The sequence below is a fragment of the Prinia subflava genome, chromosome 16 (assembly GCF_021018805.1).
Source record: "Prinia subflava isolate CZ2003 ecotype Zambia chromosome 16, Cam_Psub_1.2, whole genome shotgun sequence".
Taxonomy (NCBI): Eukaryota; Metazoa; Chordata; class Aves; order Passeriformes; family Cisticolidae; genus Prinia; species Prinia subflava.
Window position 1 is genome coordinate 17,965,387 of NC_086262.1, and position 18,063 is coordinate 17,983,449.

General features: G+C 47.8%; 1 protein-coding gene across 1 annotated transcript in view; it reads right to left on the reverse strand.

Annotated features, from left to right (window-relative positions):
* The window catches only part of PPP2R2B (protein phosphatase 2 regulatory subunit Bbeta), a 54,555-nt gene extending 42,555 nt beyond the window's left edge, over positions 1-12,000 (reverse strand). Inside the window, exon 1 of the mRNA XM_063413845.1 lies at positions 11,658-12,000. Within this exon, the coding sequence (XP_063269915.1) occupies positions 11,658-11,736 (79 nt within the window). The 5' untranslated portion in view covers positions 11,737-12,000. The remainder of the gene's footprint in view (positions 1-11,657) is intronic.
* Positions 12,001-18,063: the final 6,063 nt, after the last annotated feature.

The following is an 18,063-nucleotide window of genomic DNA, read 5'->3' on the forward strand; positions in this document are numbered from 1 at the left end:
CACACGCGGGCCCCGCAGCACCTTCACCCTGTGCCCACCCACCCTCGAGACCCCTGCACCGTGGAGGAACTGCAGAGCTCGGCGTGCCACGGCACAGGAGCTGCTTGACAGCCCAGCGCCACATCAGCAGGGAGTGTAATTGTTACCAAAACAGCAGGATGCAGAGGGAATGGACAAAGATGGTGGATAACATTGTAAATACAGTGGTGCACTGCAGTTTGATTTCCTCTCCCAACTGGAGTATCATAATTAAAATCTCATTGGGAAGGTGCAAGATTTTACAGCCTGTATTATTATTCTTCTGAGATTCACTGCCTGCTTGGGGGCTGCTTATTCCAGGGGAAACACAGGAGAGAGCACCTCTGAGCAAGAGGGCTCAAGGACTCCATCTTTTGCACAGCATGTCCCACACCTGTGCTGCAAAACCACACCAGTACACCCAGTACACCCCCACACCAGCACACCCCCACCCCAGCTCACTGCCGCACAAGCACCGCACGCCTTTTGGAGGAGTGTGAGAATACTCTCAGACAAGGGGTGAGAGGGAAAGCTTTTTCTACCCATTGTGACCTTAGCAGGAAAGGGGAATTCCTAGGCCCACAGCTGCCTGCCTCCCCAGGATGTTTTCTAACACGCTGTCACATAGAGACTGAGATTGTAAAACTGCACCTTGGAGAACTCTGGCACTGACTCATATGCATATATAACTTCAGGATTTGTCAGTCAACCATACCACATCACAGGCCACTCATTAATACAGGGATTACTAATGTGAGAAGCCAGAAGCATTCATCCGACAGGCATAAGCCTGAAGGCTCCATGCCCAAGCCTTCATTGAATTATCCTGGAATGTGAGTTACGCCTATAATCACCAGGCACATGTTTAAGTCAAGAAAACACATTGTATTTGAGGCTGAGGTTGCTCTTGGCTGCAGTGGGTGAGAGCCACAGGTTAGTCTGAATTCACCCCCTGTGAAAAGGCACAGGACCTGGCCATGGCTTTGTGGCACAGTACAGATATGCTGAGGATATCTTGCAGACTGAAGAGAGCCACAGCACTAATATCAGACTTTAGAAATAATTTTTGTGTTGCTGGCAGCTCCTCATGCATGTGACAGCACAGGGGACCAGACCCCAGCACACCACAGCACTTGGAACTGCTGCTGGCTCTGGGCAAGCCAGCTGACACCCGTGTCTGTGGTGTCCTGTCTCCCAAGGACATGGACCTCCTGCAGGAAAAGAGAGATGCAAAAGAAAGATTAAAACAACACCACAACACTGTCCCCAGGAATTGGGTTCCCTCTGTCTACAAGCTACATTCACCTGCAGGTGTCCTGTAGGAGGCAACAGCAGCTTCAGACAACAAAAATAAAGACAGATTTTGAATCAGCAGTAGTTACCATATCACCTCCTCCCATCAGACCCCAGATGCCAAAGCCCAGGCCAAAGGCAATGCCCAGCTGAGTAACGAGTCCCTGCAACGCCATTGAATATCATAAACACAACCAGTGACCTCCTTCCCTTCCTTTTCAGTAGACACCTTCTTCAGAGTATTTTCATTTTAACAAGTGCCAAGTCCCTTCTCCTTTATTAAGTAGCAAAAATCATTTCCCCATTGTGCATGAAGTATACTTATGTATTCATAAGTTCCGCAAAGTTTTTCAATACACTGTATCATTTAAATAGATTCAGAAGCCACCTGTTTGTTATGCAACACACATAGGAGCTGCATCATGAAATCCATTTATTCTCAGCTTTCTAAAATCTAGGAACAAGCCTTTACAATAACTAAAAGCATTAGCTGTCCTAAGCAGGAATCCATTTGCAGATTAAATTCGCCAAAGGTCAGCTTGTAGCTGTCACAGTTTCCCAAACCCCCAGGTGTCCGCCATGTTCTGTACTTTGACATCTCCTGAAGAGCCAGGACACTTTCCACTCCAATGATTTTTGCTTCAATTAGAGAGGCTGAAGAGTTCAATGCTCAGCTTTCTGTGGGATCTAAACAGTACATGAATAAAAATTGAATCGAATTTCCAATGTTATGCTCAGTACAGAACTTCCTTCACAGCACTTATTTTACCCTCCTATCCATGAGCACTAAATCTATTTTCCTAATTACTGGTTTGGGTTAGAACAATACCCTTATCTTTTAACCATTAAATATAGATAACAAAATTTCTTTTAAAGTTGTAAGAATTATTTCTGTTGGTTAACTGATAGTTAGCTCAGTGCCCTCAATGGGGCACCAGCTCACTGGCTGGTGCCAGAGGTCAGTTTGTGTGGAGAAGCACTGGTGACAGCACATGACCATGGCACAGGGGACAGGGCTGGCAGTGAGAGCCCCAGGGCCCTGTGCTCTGCCTGCCACAGGTCTGTGAGCAGCACAGACACCTGAAGCTGCAGGTAGACACTGCTGCCCCCTCTCTGTCCCTTCCCGTGGGTGGAACAGGGGACAGGGAACTGCTCCCTGGAAGCAGGACATTCACTCTGCAGCACCTCAGCCTTGGAGACTGATCAAACTATGGATCAATGCAGGTAGTGGCCACTTTCACCTGCACTGACCAGGTCTGAGATGCTTTAATTGAAAGCCCATCTCTGGTAAGGAAGGGAAAACAGGGCTTTCATGACATCCCTCAGCACCTCATATCAGAGCCAGCACGGGGAAGTTCATGGCACGCAATTAGTACTCTGAGAAGGAGAGCACTTAAAGCCCTTGTACAATTTCTCCTATCATGTCCAGTGCTCCAAGTCCTTCAGCTCACAGATTCCAGCAGAGAGAGCACTTTAGCTTCACAAATCTGAAGAGATAACTATGCAGGAAAAATGGGGTAATTATACTCCAATTCTCCACATACAATTGGTGTCAGCCACTGGGCTGGTGGCTGGCTGGCCCATATTTAAGGGACAACTCCAAAGGGAAAAGGCTGTCTCAGGGCAGAGCCCCCCAAGCTGCACACCCTGCAGGAACCCAGAGCTTTTCACCATCCCCAGTGCTGAACACATCCAAGGCACAACTTCCCTGGGATGCCCAGAGACACAGACACCAGGTCAGGATCTTGGTCTCCAGAGGAGCACAGACAACTGAGTCCTTCGCAGCCAGTTTATAAATATTGTGCCAGCTGAGCACCCAGAGGGACTGGTGCTCCTCTCTTCCAGCCTCGCAAGCCTGGGCAAGGCTCAGGAAGGGCACCAGCTTGCACCATCCAACAAAGACCATTCCCGTCCAGCCATGAAGGGACATGCACGGGGGGTGAACCCTGTCTGGATGAACACCCTCATGGTCAAGGCCTCGTGCAGGACCATCCCCTGTACCTGCAGACAGTGTGCTGGGCTGCTGTGTGGTGCCCTGGGAAGGCCTACAACCCCCACCACGTGTTAATATCCCCACTGAGCCCTGTGCACACTTTGCTGTGCTCTGCAGCCCTACCTCTATGCTCCTGCAGTGCAGCAAGGACTGACTGTGATTGCACTGCACTAAGTCAATTCGCTTTTCTCCTCTAAGTCACATAAGCAAGCTGGGGAAGCCATAACCCACATCTGGGATGAAGTCCCAATCATACGAGCCTTAATTAGCATGACTTGAGAAAGGCCAGTAATTTACCAGACTAAACCAAGATCAAGGAAATTGGGAAGCCAGGTTGCAGGCAGAGGACAAGCTGCAGCCCTCTTCTTCCCAAATGATGGAGAACGAGTCGGGACCTCAGAGCAGAAAAGGGAAGAATCAGTTCATTGAATGCAAAGTAGGTGAAGACTTCTGCCTCCCAAAGGTCAAATGATAAATTGATCTACTTGGCCTTGACCTCTGACGTGCCATTACAGGTGCTGGTACAAGCTGTACATGATTAACAGCGCGCCAGTAACGAGCACTGCCACACACCCAGCCCAGCTCGGGGAGCAGCTGCTCCCCAAGGGCTTTCCCTCCTGCCTTCAATTAGACCAACCAGCTTCTGCCGCATTTTAGCAGCCCTTTATTCACATGGAGTCTTTCCCTACAAAGCTTTTTATGCCAGGCTTTAGAAAAGCCCAGACATCTTCCTGTTTCTCAGACTTCTCCTGTAATTCAACAGCTGCACAGCAACAACATAATGCACCTGTGCAACAGCAACATAAACATGGTGCTTCCAGGAAAACTTGCTATGAATTATTTCTTATTCTATTAATAAAGATGATCCTGCCATAACATACTTATTTCCTCTATATTATTACTAAATTATACTATTGCTAAATACACTGCAGAACACATACAATACTCCAAGAATGGAATGAGGCACAGAGTATTTCATGAGGGTCTGAGATATCAATGTCTTTTAAAGGATACAGTGTGAACAGTTTGTCACATGTTCCTCACATCAGAGATATAATTAGCTTAAATACTTACACAGTAAATAGGATTTGCCACTTCTGAAGATTAAGGCCACATGCTTCAGCATTGGAGCGTCTGAACCAGTGTAACACAGTCTACACTAAGGAGTAAGTTTTTACTTGAAAACAGCTACTCTGAGCATTGCTGCAGTTGAGGCCTGTCCCTGTTGGTGTTTTGTCTGCTCCTCTGGGTTTGTTACTCCTCTGGAGTAACAAACTCCACCACAGGTGACAGTGGAAGGCCAAAACTGACAGGCATTAATTGGGTATCTGGAGTGAAACACATTGCAGGGCAGGAGTGCAGGTCTCCTGGGAGCCCTGGACCAAGCCCCTAAACATAAACCCATTCTTTGCTACCAAAGAATCTTCATGAAGTACAGCTATGGGGAGGGGAAAAAGAAAAACAAGAGATACCATGAGGAACCTTAAAAGTTTTCCTGACTTCTCAGAATGGCAATGCTGTAAAACTAATATTTGTATGTCACTAATATTTACATATAATCTACCTCATGTCATTTGGAAAAATAAACCTGGAAAACTGTTAATTAATAAAAGATATCACGTCTTATTAACGTTCTTATAGTAATTATGAAAATCACATATCCATCTGTTAAGCAGTCAGCAAACAAGACAAACGACTGTGTTATGTTAAACAGATTATAAAATGCCTGGGGGAAGGAAATCTAATACCCCGACCTAGCTATGAATCAAGCAGCAGCACATGGGCTCCAGCACAGAGGAACACACACACCTGCCTTTCCCAAGACTCCTGAATTACATATAACAACATCAGCAATGAGGTCAGCATGACATTAGGCATAGAAGTCTACACTGAAATATGATGATGTGATCATTAAGATTTTATTGTCCTTTAACAAAAATTACTAAAACAGACAACTCCTCCCCCAAATATGAGAGTGGAACAATATGCAAAGTAACATTAAACCAAATTGCCCTCGAATCCAATTGAATGAACAAAACTGATTCAATTTCTGTTATGTTTATGAGTGATTTCTGAACATTTAAAGGGAGAAATATCCCTGCATGGAGACTAATTGGTTCATTAGCATGAGCACTGTCAATCCACCCACGTGTCCTGTGGCCACAGCGCAGCCCATGGAATGCTGCACACCCACCCTTCACACGTCTACGTGCAGCTGCTGGGTGCCAGCCAGTGGCAGCCTTACCTTGTTTGCTGACACAGAGCAAGTCCTTGTGCTCATGACAAAGAGGCAGCTGAACAGTGTATTTCTCACCAGGTCACACATATCAGCAACTCCCTCTGCCACCGGGCAGCAATGCACAGGGCACGGGCACAGAAGGATGTCCTGAACAGAAGGCTGAGCACCCCGCTCCCCCACACCAATTGCAGGCATTCCCCTGGCAACCCTTGGTTCCCCAGCTTGTCCCCAGAGCTCTTCCCACACTTAGCTCGCTCAGCCCTTCCACTCCAACCTGCCATAACCTACAAGAAAGAGTCACTTTTCATCCTGCTGACTGCAGAGTCTATTTTAGACCTATCCACCACCATCATACACATATTTTGCCAACGGGCTCTGACAAAGGCTCGGGTGCTTCATTTTCCTGAGATCCAAATTTATGGGAACAGAATGTCAAAGATGTAACAGCAAAGTTCCCTTCATTCCTGCCCTCCAAAAATGGGTGTCAGAAAAATATGGGCATGACAGTCCATCAGAAACATTCTCCATGGCCTTCACAGACTCACATGTGAAAATCCATCAGCGTGAATTTTATGGCTTTTAAGTTTCAACAACACAGGAGTGACACCAAGCACAGCAAACCTGCAATATCTTTCATCTCAAGGACAACTACCCTTGAGAAATTACAAAGCCAGCACAAGAACAAGAAGATTTCAGGGCAGGCCAAGCAGCAGGGGACTGTAATTCTGCAGGCAATGCCTTTGCTGTGCAGCTGTGCATGTGCTTGCAGTGAGGGCACAGAACCCTCGGAGGAACATGGGGAACTGTTTGCCTTCGGAGAAGGCACAGGACACCCATGGGGGCACACAACAGCCGTGGGCAGCCCCTGCTCACCCCACATGGGGCCAATCCCTGCTTCTTGATCTGCACCAGGTGTCCTCTGGCCAGGACTTGCTCATGCAACAGGAATTGTCACTGCCATCCTTGTCACAGCCAAAAGTTGCACTGTTGTGCAACACTGCACAGAAAGGAAAATAGCAGCCAGCAGCAATGGAAATGAACAGGGACAAAAACTGCTGATGAAGTCCACAGGAGCTGGTAAGAACTCACTAATGTAAGTGCTTAATTATACTGCTGAATGTGCATTGCCAAGACAAGAGGTGGCCCATGGCTGCAGCCAGCTGACCGCTCCCAGATCACACGCTGGAAGAGGAAACAGAGAAAACAGAGTGCTGAGCGGTATACTGGAAAATGTATTACTAAATGACATGAACGTGCATTTGAAAGGATCTGCTGATTGTGAATAAATCCACCATATGGCTTTACAAAGCTGAGAGTGTGTAAATAGCCAAATCAGCCTCTGACAGCCTGGTTTTCTTTTATAATCCATGTCAGAAAATTATTTAGAGTGTAGTATCAAACATGGTTTGTTGGGTGACTGGAGTTCACAGCAAGAGCAGCATCTCATGTGCAGCAAGTACACCTGCGCAGCTCCACCACAAAAACATATTTAAGGAATTTCTGAGACCTTTTCGGTGACCTTGTTTTGCAAAGCTCCCTGCAGAGAAAAAAAAGGTCAAATCACAAACTATTGGGGTTTTTTTGCTTTCAGTGTGTCCCCTGTGTGTCCCCTGTGACCCTTCATGTGACCTGTGACATTCCTGGGTAGACTTGATAGAGATGGCACCCAAAACCCAAGGGGCTGCAAGCTGTCGCTGGGTATTTCCCATCTGGTCTACTCAGCCAGCAGAGCAGCTAAACACATCTCTGGGAATGATGAGAGACACTGAGCTGTGCCTGTGGCTGTCAAATACAGCCCATGATGCTGGGGAAAACAAACACCCTTGGCTCTGGCCCTGGGCAGGAGAACGGTTTCAGCAATTCCACCAATACACAAAGCTGCCTGTGGCAGGAACAACAGAGACTATTCCCCTGTTTCTTCTTACTGGTAGGTCATCCTGGTCACACCACACTCACCATCCCGCCTTCCCCACAAGTGCATTAAAATAACTCCATTTAAAGGCAGTCACAGCCCGAGATCTCCTCTGAGGCTCAGCCCCCGGCAGATACTCTTCCCTCTCACTCTGAAGCATTTCCCTGCAACCTCCATCAGGTCCCTTCCGAGTGGGAGGGATGACAGAAGGCACCTTTGTGCTGATTTAAGCACTGACTAAATATAGACAACAGGGGAACGCTGGGAAGCTACAGCTGAACCCATCTGTAGCGAGGAAAATAGAGTTACAGAATGGAAATATCTCCAGAGATATCTTGGCAATGCGCATATAATTCAGCTTATGCTTTTGTTGGAGCCGTTAGACAAGGAAAATCGCAGGAAGTCTGAGCTCCAGGAAGCCTGTAGAGGCCGATGGTCACACATGAATGGGATCAGAGGAAGAAGTGTGGGGAGCAGCATCCCGGCACAGACTGGGGGAGAAGAAAAATAATTTTCAAACTCCTCCAACGCCAGGATGGAGCACTCACAATCAAAAGTATTCTGGATAAAAGAATCCCTCAGCGACATTTTGTTTCATTAAAGACGAGCACTCGTCTCGCGGCTGAGCGCCGGTCGGGGCGGGCCGAGCTGGGCCACTCCGAGCACGGCCGCGGCGACGTCAGGTCCAGAGCGGGCAGACCCCGCCGAGACTGCCGGTGACCCCGCAGGACCGGGGCGCTCACCGGCACCGGGACCGCCAACAGCACCGGGACCGCCAACAGCACCGGGACCGCCAACAGCACCGGGACCGCCCCCGCCCGGCAGCCGGCGGGAGCGCACCCGGGGCGGGGCCGGCGGGGCGGGGCCGGCGGGGCGGGGCCGGCGGGGCGGGGCCGGCGGGGCGGGGCCGGCGGGGCGGGGCCGGCGGGGCGGGGCCGGCGGGGCGGGGCCGGCGGGGCGGGGCCGGCGGGGCGGGGCCGGCGGGGCGGGGCCGGCGGGGCGGGGCCGGCGGGGCGGGGCCGGCGGGGCGGGGCCGGCGGGGCGGGGCGGACGGGGCCGGTTGTTCCAGGTGTGTCTTTGAGCAGAGCTTTGAGTTCCTGCCCTGCACAGCAGACATCTCCCCACAGGTGGAGTTTGTCTCCTGCAAACAAGTAATATCTCATTTGTGTCTTTTTAAATAAAATCTGCAGCTTCGAGGCCTGGAGACAAAGCTTCAGCACAGACCATGCACAACGCCCTCAGTGATTTACTTTACCAAACCACAAGCAACACTCGTGACCCTCTCCCGGCAGAAATGATTGAGAGCCACCATTTCAACTGCATTTAATCAAAACTTTCAGGACTCCAGCTTGAATTAGGACTGTTGTAAACTTAATTTCTCTGGGTTTCCCTCCAGAGTCATAAGGACTTCCATGAAGCTGCAGCTGCTGGTGCCTGACCAACTCGAGTTAGAACCATTGGAATGACTCATCAGGAAAATAAACCCACTTGTGGTCAACACAGCCAGAACAAAATTGACGAGCTGGTGGTACGTGTAACAGTCATCATAAAAACAAATGCAAGTTTCCAAATCAGAAAATTGACTCTTTTAAGTTCGCTCCAAGCGAACGATTTTGTGTGAGGGCCTGTGGACGGAGGTTTGCTCTGTGACAGGAGTGAGGGCAGCCTGTCAGCCCCCAGCCAGCTGCTCCCTTCACCGCTCCATCCCACTTCCAAGCTGGCACCAGGGACCTGGAGACTTAAGGCACATTTTGAACAGTTCCCAAGAAGACCTTCCTTCGTGTCAATTCGCCTGTGCTACTGATCCCACTGAAACCTGACCACACTTTCTGTGGTTACCTGTGGAGGAACCTGCTGTCTGGAGTGTATGAGGAAATAATTATTACTTTCTACATGCATCACTCAAAAATACTTCAAAGGCCAAAAGCTTAGCCCAGAGGTTTCTCTAAGGTGAAGAGCTTAGTTTTAAGGTGCCTCTGGCTGAGCTTTCATCTTAAAGACCCCTATAAAGCTATCTGTCTAGCTTAAGGGCACCTTTGAGCTAAGCTTTAGTATCAGCTCTAACATAAACGACTGAACATTCTGGCCTTCATGTCACCTCCACTGGAACCTCCTAAAATGCTGGTTCAGAGCCTAGACACAAACTGAGAGATGTGGAAAACCAGAAAATTGTAAAAAGCTTCAGAGAAAACAGAGAGTTACCTCAGGGCTACTGAAACACAGGCATTGCTCCACTCTTTGGAGCATTTGTGAGCCAAGGTACTATAATACAAATATTCTGGAAATTAACATAATTTTCAAACATGAAAAGACACAGGAGCTACTTGCTCAAAAGATGACAGAGGAGTTGCTGTGACTTATGAAGCAGCAGGGATCAGAGTTCACCTGTGCTGCTCTCATGACACTCAGTGTGTAATTTGGAAGCTCATGTAACTTCTGAAAATCAAATGTAAATTCTCTTTCTGTTTCCACTGCTGCAGGACAGGCCTGGACTGCTGGTGGGAGGAGAGCTCCCCACGACCAGCCAAGCTCCCTCTGCCAGCCAAGCTTGCACAGGCTCACGGCTGGGGGGTGGCAGTGGGCACTATGCCAGCCCCAAGTCAACAGGCACCACTCATCCCAGCACCCCTCGGGACAACTCTGGAGGCTGTGCCCTCTCTCGGGGGTTGTTGGAGGTCGAGGACAAGGACTTTGTGTCCCCAGGGCAGGGTGGAGGGAGGCTGCCCCATGGGCCAGTGCCCACCCTCGCTGCAGACAGTCCCTGCCCTGTGTCTCGGCAGCTGCGGCCCAGGCAGAGCCTCAGCACCGTGCCAGCCGTTCCTCTGAGGCCTTGAAAGAAACATTCATTGCCAATACATAATATTTACCCCAATGGGTTTCTCAAAGCTCTTCATTAAAATGCATTTTCAGGCAGGAGGCAGCTCTTATCTGAGTTCTCTTTTTGATTTTATTAATGAGTTAGGGTGGCAGAGGGTCATTTAAACTCTCCAGACCTCAGTTTTATCCCAAGTTTATCATATGCATCTAATCATGGTCTAAGAAAGAGTGCTGTTCAAGTTGCATTTTTTTCTATATTTTTTGCGATGGAGAATAATGCATAGCACACCAGTGTGACTTTTTTCTTGAATTCTTTTTTTTCTCATATGTCATATGACCTCCCTTAAAACAGCACACAGATGTGCTTCTCCACTGAGTTGCTTGTTCCCATACAATAATCCAGAAGTGACTTGTTCAGGATATGTTAAGGAACTGTACCTTTGGACAAAGTTAACATGAAAACAAAATAAATCTTCAGGAAAATTCTCAAAGAAAGAACTTCAGAGTCAAATTTCTATTTGGATAATTTGATCTGCTTAGAACTTCAGAGAAACTTTAAAACAAAGAAGTCTTTACTGTCTGCTTGGATTGAACTACAGCAACCCGAGTAGCTGTAATATCTTAGCCTGGACTGGCATCGTCTGCTGCCAAGTGCTCCTTGCTTGCCCCTTCCACTCCACAGCCTCAGCAACCAAACATCCCTCCAGTGTTCGCCCCGATTTTCCTCTGAGGTCGGTTTGGCAATTCAGTCATGTACACAGACTGATGGGTCTGCAGAAAACTGGGTGACAGGGTGACGGTTTTCCTCATTAACTGATTTTATTTAGAGCAAATGAGGAAAACCGCTGTGGTTCCGCACGGGGAGCAGCAGTGCAGGGAATGTAAATCCCACGGAGCTGTTTGGTGCCCGCGGAAGAGCCGGGGACGCGTCTGACATCTCTCACACCGCGTCCCCGGGGATGAATCCGCAGGAACGGGCTCTCCGCTGCGAGAGTCCCACAGAAATCTCGGCAAGCAGAGTCCCGCTACTTTGCATTCCTACCCTGGAAATGCAAAGTTGAAACACTGCTGAGAACATTTCCTTTTTCCCAAATTGCTGCAGAGCTGTTCCGCCGAGACCTGGAAACGCGCTCTGCTGACGGCGGGAGAGGGGTCGGGTGACCGGAGGCGGGCAGAGCCCGGAGCGTTTGTTCCATTTCCTCTGGAATATCCGGATGCATTTATGGCCACATCTACAAACTACACACACCTGGAGCCGTGCAACCCCGTGCCCGCAGCTCCCGCGCCGCTCCCGCGCTCGGCGCTCACCGGGCCCCGCCGCTGTCGGGAGGCCCCGCCGTGTCCGCCGCTGCCCGCCCGCGCCCCGCGCCCCGCGCCCCGCGTACCTTCCGCGTGGCAGCCGGCGGAGCAGAGGGCGCCGTGCGGCCGGAAGAGGTACGGGAGGTACCGCGAGAAGCATTTCATCTTCCGCGCCGGACCGAGCTAAGACACGGAGCGGTCCCGGCGGGGAGAGCGGCCCCCGGGCCCGCGCGGAGCGGCGGGGGCTGCCCGGCGGGGAGGGCCGGGCCCCGCGCTGCCGGCGGAGCGGAGCGCCCCGGCTCGCCCCGGCCCCGCCGCATCGGCTGCGGCGCGGCCGGGAGCGCTGACTAAGCCCGTCCCGCCCGCGAACACACCCCCGGCGCCCCGGCCGGCCCCGCAGGGAGCCGCAGAGCCCCGGGCCGCCCCAGCCCGCCCCAGCGCAGCCCCCCCGGCCGCCAGGAGCCGCCGTCGAGGCCGCGCAGGGCGCATCGCACCGGGAGCGCATCCCGGGAGCAGCAGAGCCGGAGGGACGGACGCGTGTCCCGACACCGGCGCACGCCCGGAGCCGAGCGAGCCGACCCTGAGATTTCACCTCTTACGTTCGCGCTTATCCGTTTTCTGCAGTAGACTCCTAATAATCACTATATCAGAATAAGGCAAGAGCTCTAAAACCAGTTTCCTTTTGGCAGTACTGAAATGTAGTTCAAAGCACTGTGATATGACAATGGCAGTCAGCAACATCATGCACTTCACATTTAACACTGAAATCAGTGTTTGAGCAGCTGAAAGATGTCCCAGGCCTCCCATCTATGCACAAGGGAGCTTATTCATCCCCACAGCTGCTTTAGCTAAAGGATCCCTTACACCCCGGGTCTCATCGGGACGAGTACCACGGACTGTGACACCATTCTCCAAGTTGAAGAAACGACCAAGGAAAGAACAAAATGAGATAGTTAATGTAGATCTGTTTGTGTGGCTTCTGTGTGGATAAGAGCACACAATTATCACAAAAAGAACGCAGAATTATTGTTGGCAACATTTGAAGTATCACTTGAAAGCCAGAATGACAGTCTATTCTGCTGACGGAGGTAGGCTCTGCTCCGTTCCATGATGCAGAACATTGTGATAATAGTAATATCTCTTCTCACCTGACCATACACATCTGCATGCTTCCTAATCACCGAAGAGATCACACTGTGCAAGTTCAGGATGCTTCAATGTTACCAAGAGTACTTAAGGTCAAAAATGTGCTGCAAAGACTAGCATAAATAGTAACAAGTTATGGATAACCTTCTGATAAGGTGAGGCATCTGTAATAACACATTTATGACTTGATTCCTGCGTATGTACACACACTAATACCAATACACGTGTGCATTCACATACCAAAGCAAACCAGCACAAGAACCAAAGCCCAGACCACACGTAACACTTGTGGGAGCTTCCTCCTCAGTCACAGTCATGCTGTTTGTGCCTATTCAGGTTGAATGCACTAATGGTATCACCTTTTCATTAGTAGTTTTACTGAATACAGCTTATAAGTATTATTCATCAGCTTTAACTATTCTGTGAGCCCAGATTACCCCAAGAAAAAATTGCAGAAGTCCTTTCCTGCCATCATGCCTCTGGATTCATCCACTAGTTCTCCAGTGGTAAAAATAAAATAAAATAAAATAAAATAAAATAAAATAAAATAAAATAAAATAAAATAAAATAAAATAAAATAAAATAAAATAAAATAAAATAAAATAAAATAAAATAAAATAAAATAAAATAAAATAAAATAAAATAAAATAAAATAAAATAACATATCCTCAGCTGATAAATGGTTACATTAAGAAAGTAAGAGAGAGCAAGAGAGGCAATATAACATTTCATTAATCCTAAAGCAGCAAGTAAGTACTCCTGACTGTTACAATGATCTGCAGATTCTACAGTAAAAGCTCAAAACACTTGTAAATAATTTTGAAAAAAAAAATCCCCAAAAAAACCTCAGTAAAAATATTTTGGCTTTAATCACCATGGTGGTATTTTTCTCTGGAGATTTTATAAATTGTTAGATATTCTTCTGAGTGTTGTGCCCCGCTGTAGTCTCTAGGGAAACCCTCTCCTGCAAAAGCAGCGTCACAGAACTGCCGCTGAAGCGGGACAGGTGACAGTCCAGACAGAGCTGCATTCCCACCAGAAGTCAGAGCTCTGCTCTCAGAGGCCTGGGCTGACTCGGTCCTCTTAGTCTCACAAGACTGTGCATTTAAAGAAGTCATCACACTTTGTGCACCACAACAAAATAGAAGAAGTGTGTCTAATAGCCCATCTCAGTTCCAGAATTGATTCCAGTAAAGGTTATAGTGGGAGAAGCTGTCTCATAATTCCCTGAAAAACTCTGTAAATAACAGCTGAAAACCAAAAGAAAATCTATTTCAAAGGCTATTGATATGATTAAGCTATAATGCCTTTAAATGAGTTCTTGGATCAATAGCTAATTGAAGAGGCCCATCTCTTTCAGATGCACAAGTACATAACGAGGACAGAAACCAAGGATCATAGCTTAACTCTGCACCAGCAGCTCCCAACAGCACACAAATGACCTGCCTGCACACCAGCTGGGCAAGATGTATGTGACAAGTTATTTTTGGTCACAGCAACAAAAGGAAAAATAAACTTACATTCTGTCACCTCGGTATCTGTGGTTCCTTTTACTTGACTGAAGCACCACAGCACATCCTGCATGAGGCTTCCAAATCCTGCCAGGAAAACACATTCAGAAAGAAGATACAACCACATTGGTACATCGCTCGTCCTTTTTTAAATGAATGCACGGCACACAATGCACACACGAGGTGAAGATAAATGCCTGCCCACCTGGTGTCATGGCTCCGTGCAGCGCCAGCGCCGTGAATCGCCGTGAATCGCCCGCCTGTTCCCTCCGTGCCCGGCGGGGCTGCGGGGGCGCGGAGCCATCGGGGCCAGGCCCCTCCACATCGCTGGCAGCAGCACAGAGTCAGGAGGCCCTGGAGTCATGGTCTTTGTCACTGCCTCTCTCCATCAGAATACTAATGCTCCCAGTCCTCTCCAGCATGGCTAAAGAGGGAGTGAAACAGGAAAAGAGAAGTACTCCTACTACCACAGGAATTTCTTTTCACATTTGTGATCAGTGTAGTTGTGAACTGCTTGGCAATGAACCCAAGCAACATGAAGCTGCTTTACAATACATTATAACACTTTCCTGCAAATCTGCCTGCAGTCACAAGTGCCTTATATCTGCTTTAAAAGATTACTACAGACATTTCTGCAGAAAGGCATATTATTAAGCTGTAGTGCTTTCAACTGTTTGCTGCTGCAGCAATACTCTGTGTTAAGACTCTCTGAGAGAAATTAGGATTTCATCTACCAATGCTCCTTGTTTTCTTGACAGCTCAGCAGAATTTCCCTTTCTGTAATACAGTTTTCACTGTTCCACAAAAAATCCACTGCCTCAAAGGACAACTTGCCTCCTTTCATCCTAGCACACATTTTATCTCAAAGAATTTCCAGGCATGAAGAAAGCAGGAAAATGGAGCCACGGGGAACAGTCAATTTCATCTCACCTGTTTTACACACACGTGAAATGTGCAGAATGAAAATGTAGGTGTTTCACAGTGGGCAGGTGTGATGCTGGGCTCAGTCCAGGGTCATGCCATGGAGATCCAGACTTGTTACTTCTCTACAAAAGAAAAGGAAAGCATGAGGTTGGGAGATAATGTCCAGTAGGGGATATGACCAAGCTATATGGACTATGCTGTAGCCTAACTGGATGTCTTTGTGAGATTTCTGTCTGATTTTATTTATGTTTTTGTATATTAATACAAGTATATATCAAAAGTAATGTAGTCATCTGGAATGCATAATAGGTACTAAGTCAAGAGTGAGCTTTATTGGATTATTCAAGCCAAATACAAGGGAAAGGTGGGGCTTTAAGGGTATGAAATGGGGAGGGTGAGGATTAAATGTCCCATCTAGGCAATGGGGAGATGGCCACGTTCCAGAGGCTCTGTGGTGCTACCTGCAGCTTGGGCAGAATGTACTGAATCCAGCCCCGGGACTGAACAAGTCCAATGCTGGGGAAAGGCATCTCTCTGAGGTGCATAGGACAGGCCTGGAATGCTGATGGGAGTGGATGATGTGCACAGGGATCCCGTCCCAGTGGGAGAGATCATGACACATTCTAGTGAAAAGGAGTGGGAGGAAAGCTTTTACATCCCAGCCACCTATTGACACCTTGTGTGACCATGAACCAATGTTAACCAATGAGTTCCATTTCACTGCAGTGAAAACAGACACACAGAGAAGTTGTTAGTCACTGTTGACAACCCAGCTTGCTGGAGGAGAGCTGTCACACTCACTGTTGATTTGTATGCACAAAGCTATGCGTAAAGCATTTGTTTCAGTAGAAATTTACTTAAAAGTTTACTTAACTTTGTTTCCATATTATGGTTTTCCACCTGTTTTTTGCAATGTAAAGATTATGGAAAGCATTTTTAAAAATCAAAACAATAAATATTAGGTGTTTTTCATCATGGCAAAAGAAAGAAAACACTTAAGTGAAGTGGATTTCCTTTTGTATCTATCCATGTCAGAAAAGAGATTCTCTTTATTCCAGGTGTAAGGAGAGCCGGAGGAATAGAATGTGTGAAGCATAAGTCAGTGTGAAAGGAAGGCTGCAGTGAAGGGAAACTCCTTGGTAGAGGAGAGAATGAGGAGAGCCTCCTCTGGCCATATCTCATAGAGACCAGGACAAGCACTCTGCACTGCCAGTGGATTCACTTACCAGGATGAAGCTGCAGTTAATGATAACATTAATATATAAAAGCTTTTATCCAGTAGTCTCTCTGTAGAGCATGTCTTCCTTCTGAAGTCCTTTTAGATTCTGAAGTCCTCTCCTGCCTTAAATTCTAGTGACCCCTAGCTGAGGAATCCTAGTTCTTCTCATCCTGCAGCCAGGAAAAGACTCAGTGTGTTCTCTGAACTGGAGCTCAGACTCCACAGTAACCTTGCTGGGATTGGTGTGTTTAAAAATGCAGGTTCTGGGACACTGGTTTGCATTAGGAAAAGGATGTCCAAGGTATTTTCAGAAGCAGCCACCTCACAGAATGTATCAGAGTGTGTGCAGGTGCCATCATCTGAGCTGCACCAGGGGCCAGGGGAAGTGGGAATGGGATAAGGCACCAGGGGCAGATTTGTTTTTCCAGAAAACCCTTGATCCCTGATCATGGGAGAGCCCCTGCTACGTGAGGGGAGACCTGGGTGGTCCACACCTTTGCACAGCCTGCAGTGAGTTTTAACCTCAATTATGTATATCAATACCTACACTTTGAGACTGGCAGCCACCTGCAAAACATACAAGACCATTCTAATTCAGTAGGAGCTCTGGGCAGTGTGTGAAGGTGAGCCCACTCTAATCACAGGAGATGCCAGCAATGGGTATTGAAATCTAATGCATTACAAGAATACCATAATGTTAAAATTTGCTGGAAGATTACAGCTGAGTTATGGCTGCTCAGTATAATTTCACTTCTCTAAAAATTTATGGTTCCAGAAAATACATAGAATAAGTATAGAAAGACTTCTCTGTTTGTGTAAGCCATTGATAAAAATTAGTTTGTTAGTTAAACCAAAAGTATAATTAGCGGAATAATTAAAATTGTAAAAGTGAATAAAACTTTAAAAATTTTTCTTTTTAATTCAATGGCAGCCATTAGAGGCTTTGCTCCCTCTGACCTTTTCAGACACCAGGGGTTTGTCTGTCGTGCCGAGGCTGGGGGAGAGGTGGGGTTTATGTGGGTTGGTGGCAGGAGCCTCTTGGAGGAGAGGGATAAGCCGTGCCTCCTCTCCATTAGAAGGCACCAGAGATCCACCACTGCACTCCCATTTCTCGAGCCAGGAAAGCTGGCAGGGGCTGTTGTGCATGACGGGTGACTTAGAGAGCCCACTTCACTTCTCTGAGTTTCTTTTTCTAGTATGAGTGAAAAAATTCTCTGGCTTGGGACATGTCTCCTCTTTCTGAGCTGACATAGTAGAAAAGCTCAATTTCCTGAGAAAACTGGGAGAAATGTTTTACTGATTTTTTTTTTCTCTCTCTTTTTTTTTTTTTTTTTTTTTTTTCTCCTTAGTGTGCCCTCTTTTTATTGCAGACCAAAACCCCAGCTCTGGGACACGAGGCTCTTTGTTTCCCATGGAAAATTAATCCCTCTGCTGCACCAAGCAGAACAGTGTTTTCCAATTGCCCAGTGGGGAACAGAGTTGGCTGTTTCACAGGAGCTGTTGCAGAAGAGCTGCCTTCTGTCCTCTCATTTGCTGTTTCTTTGGCCACTCAGTAATTAGGCTTTAATATTTTGTCTCTCCCAACATACAAGATCCTGAAACTCTCTAGATGACCCACTCTGCACAGAACAGCTCTGGACTACTACTTTTGTAATATTTCCACTACTGATGCCGCTAATTTCACTGGGTTTG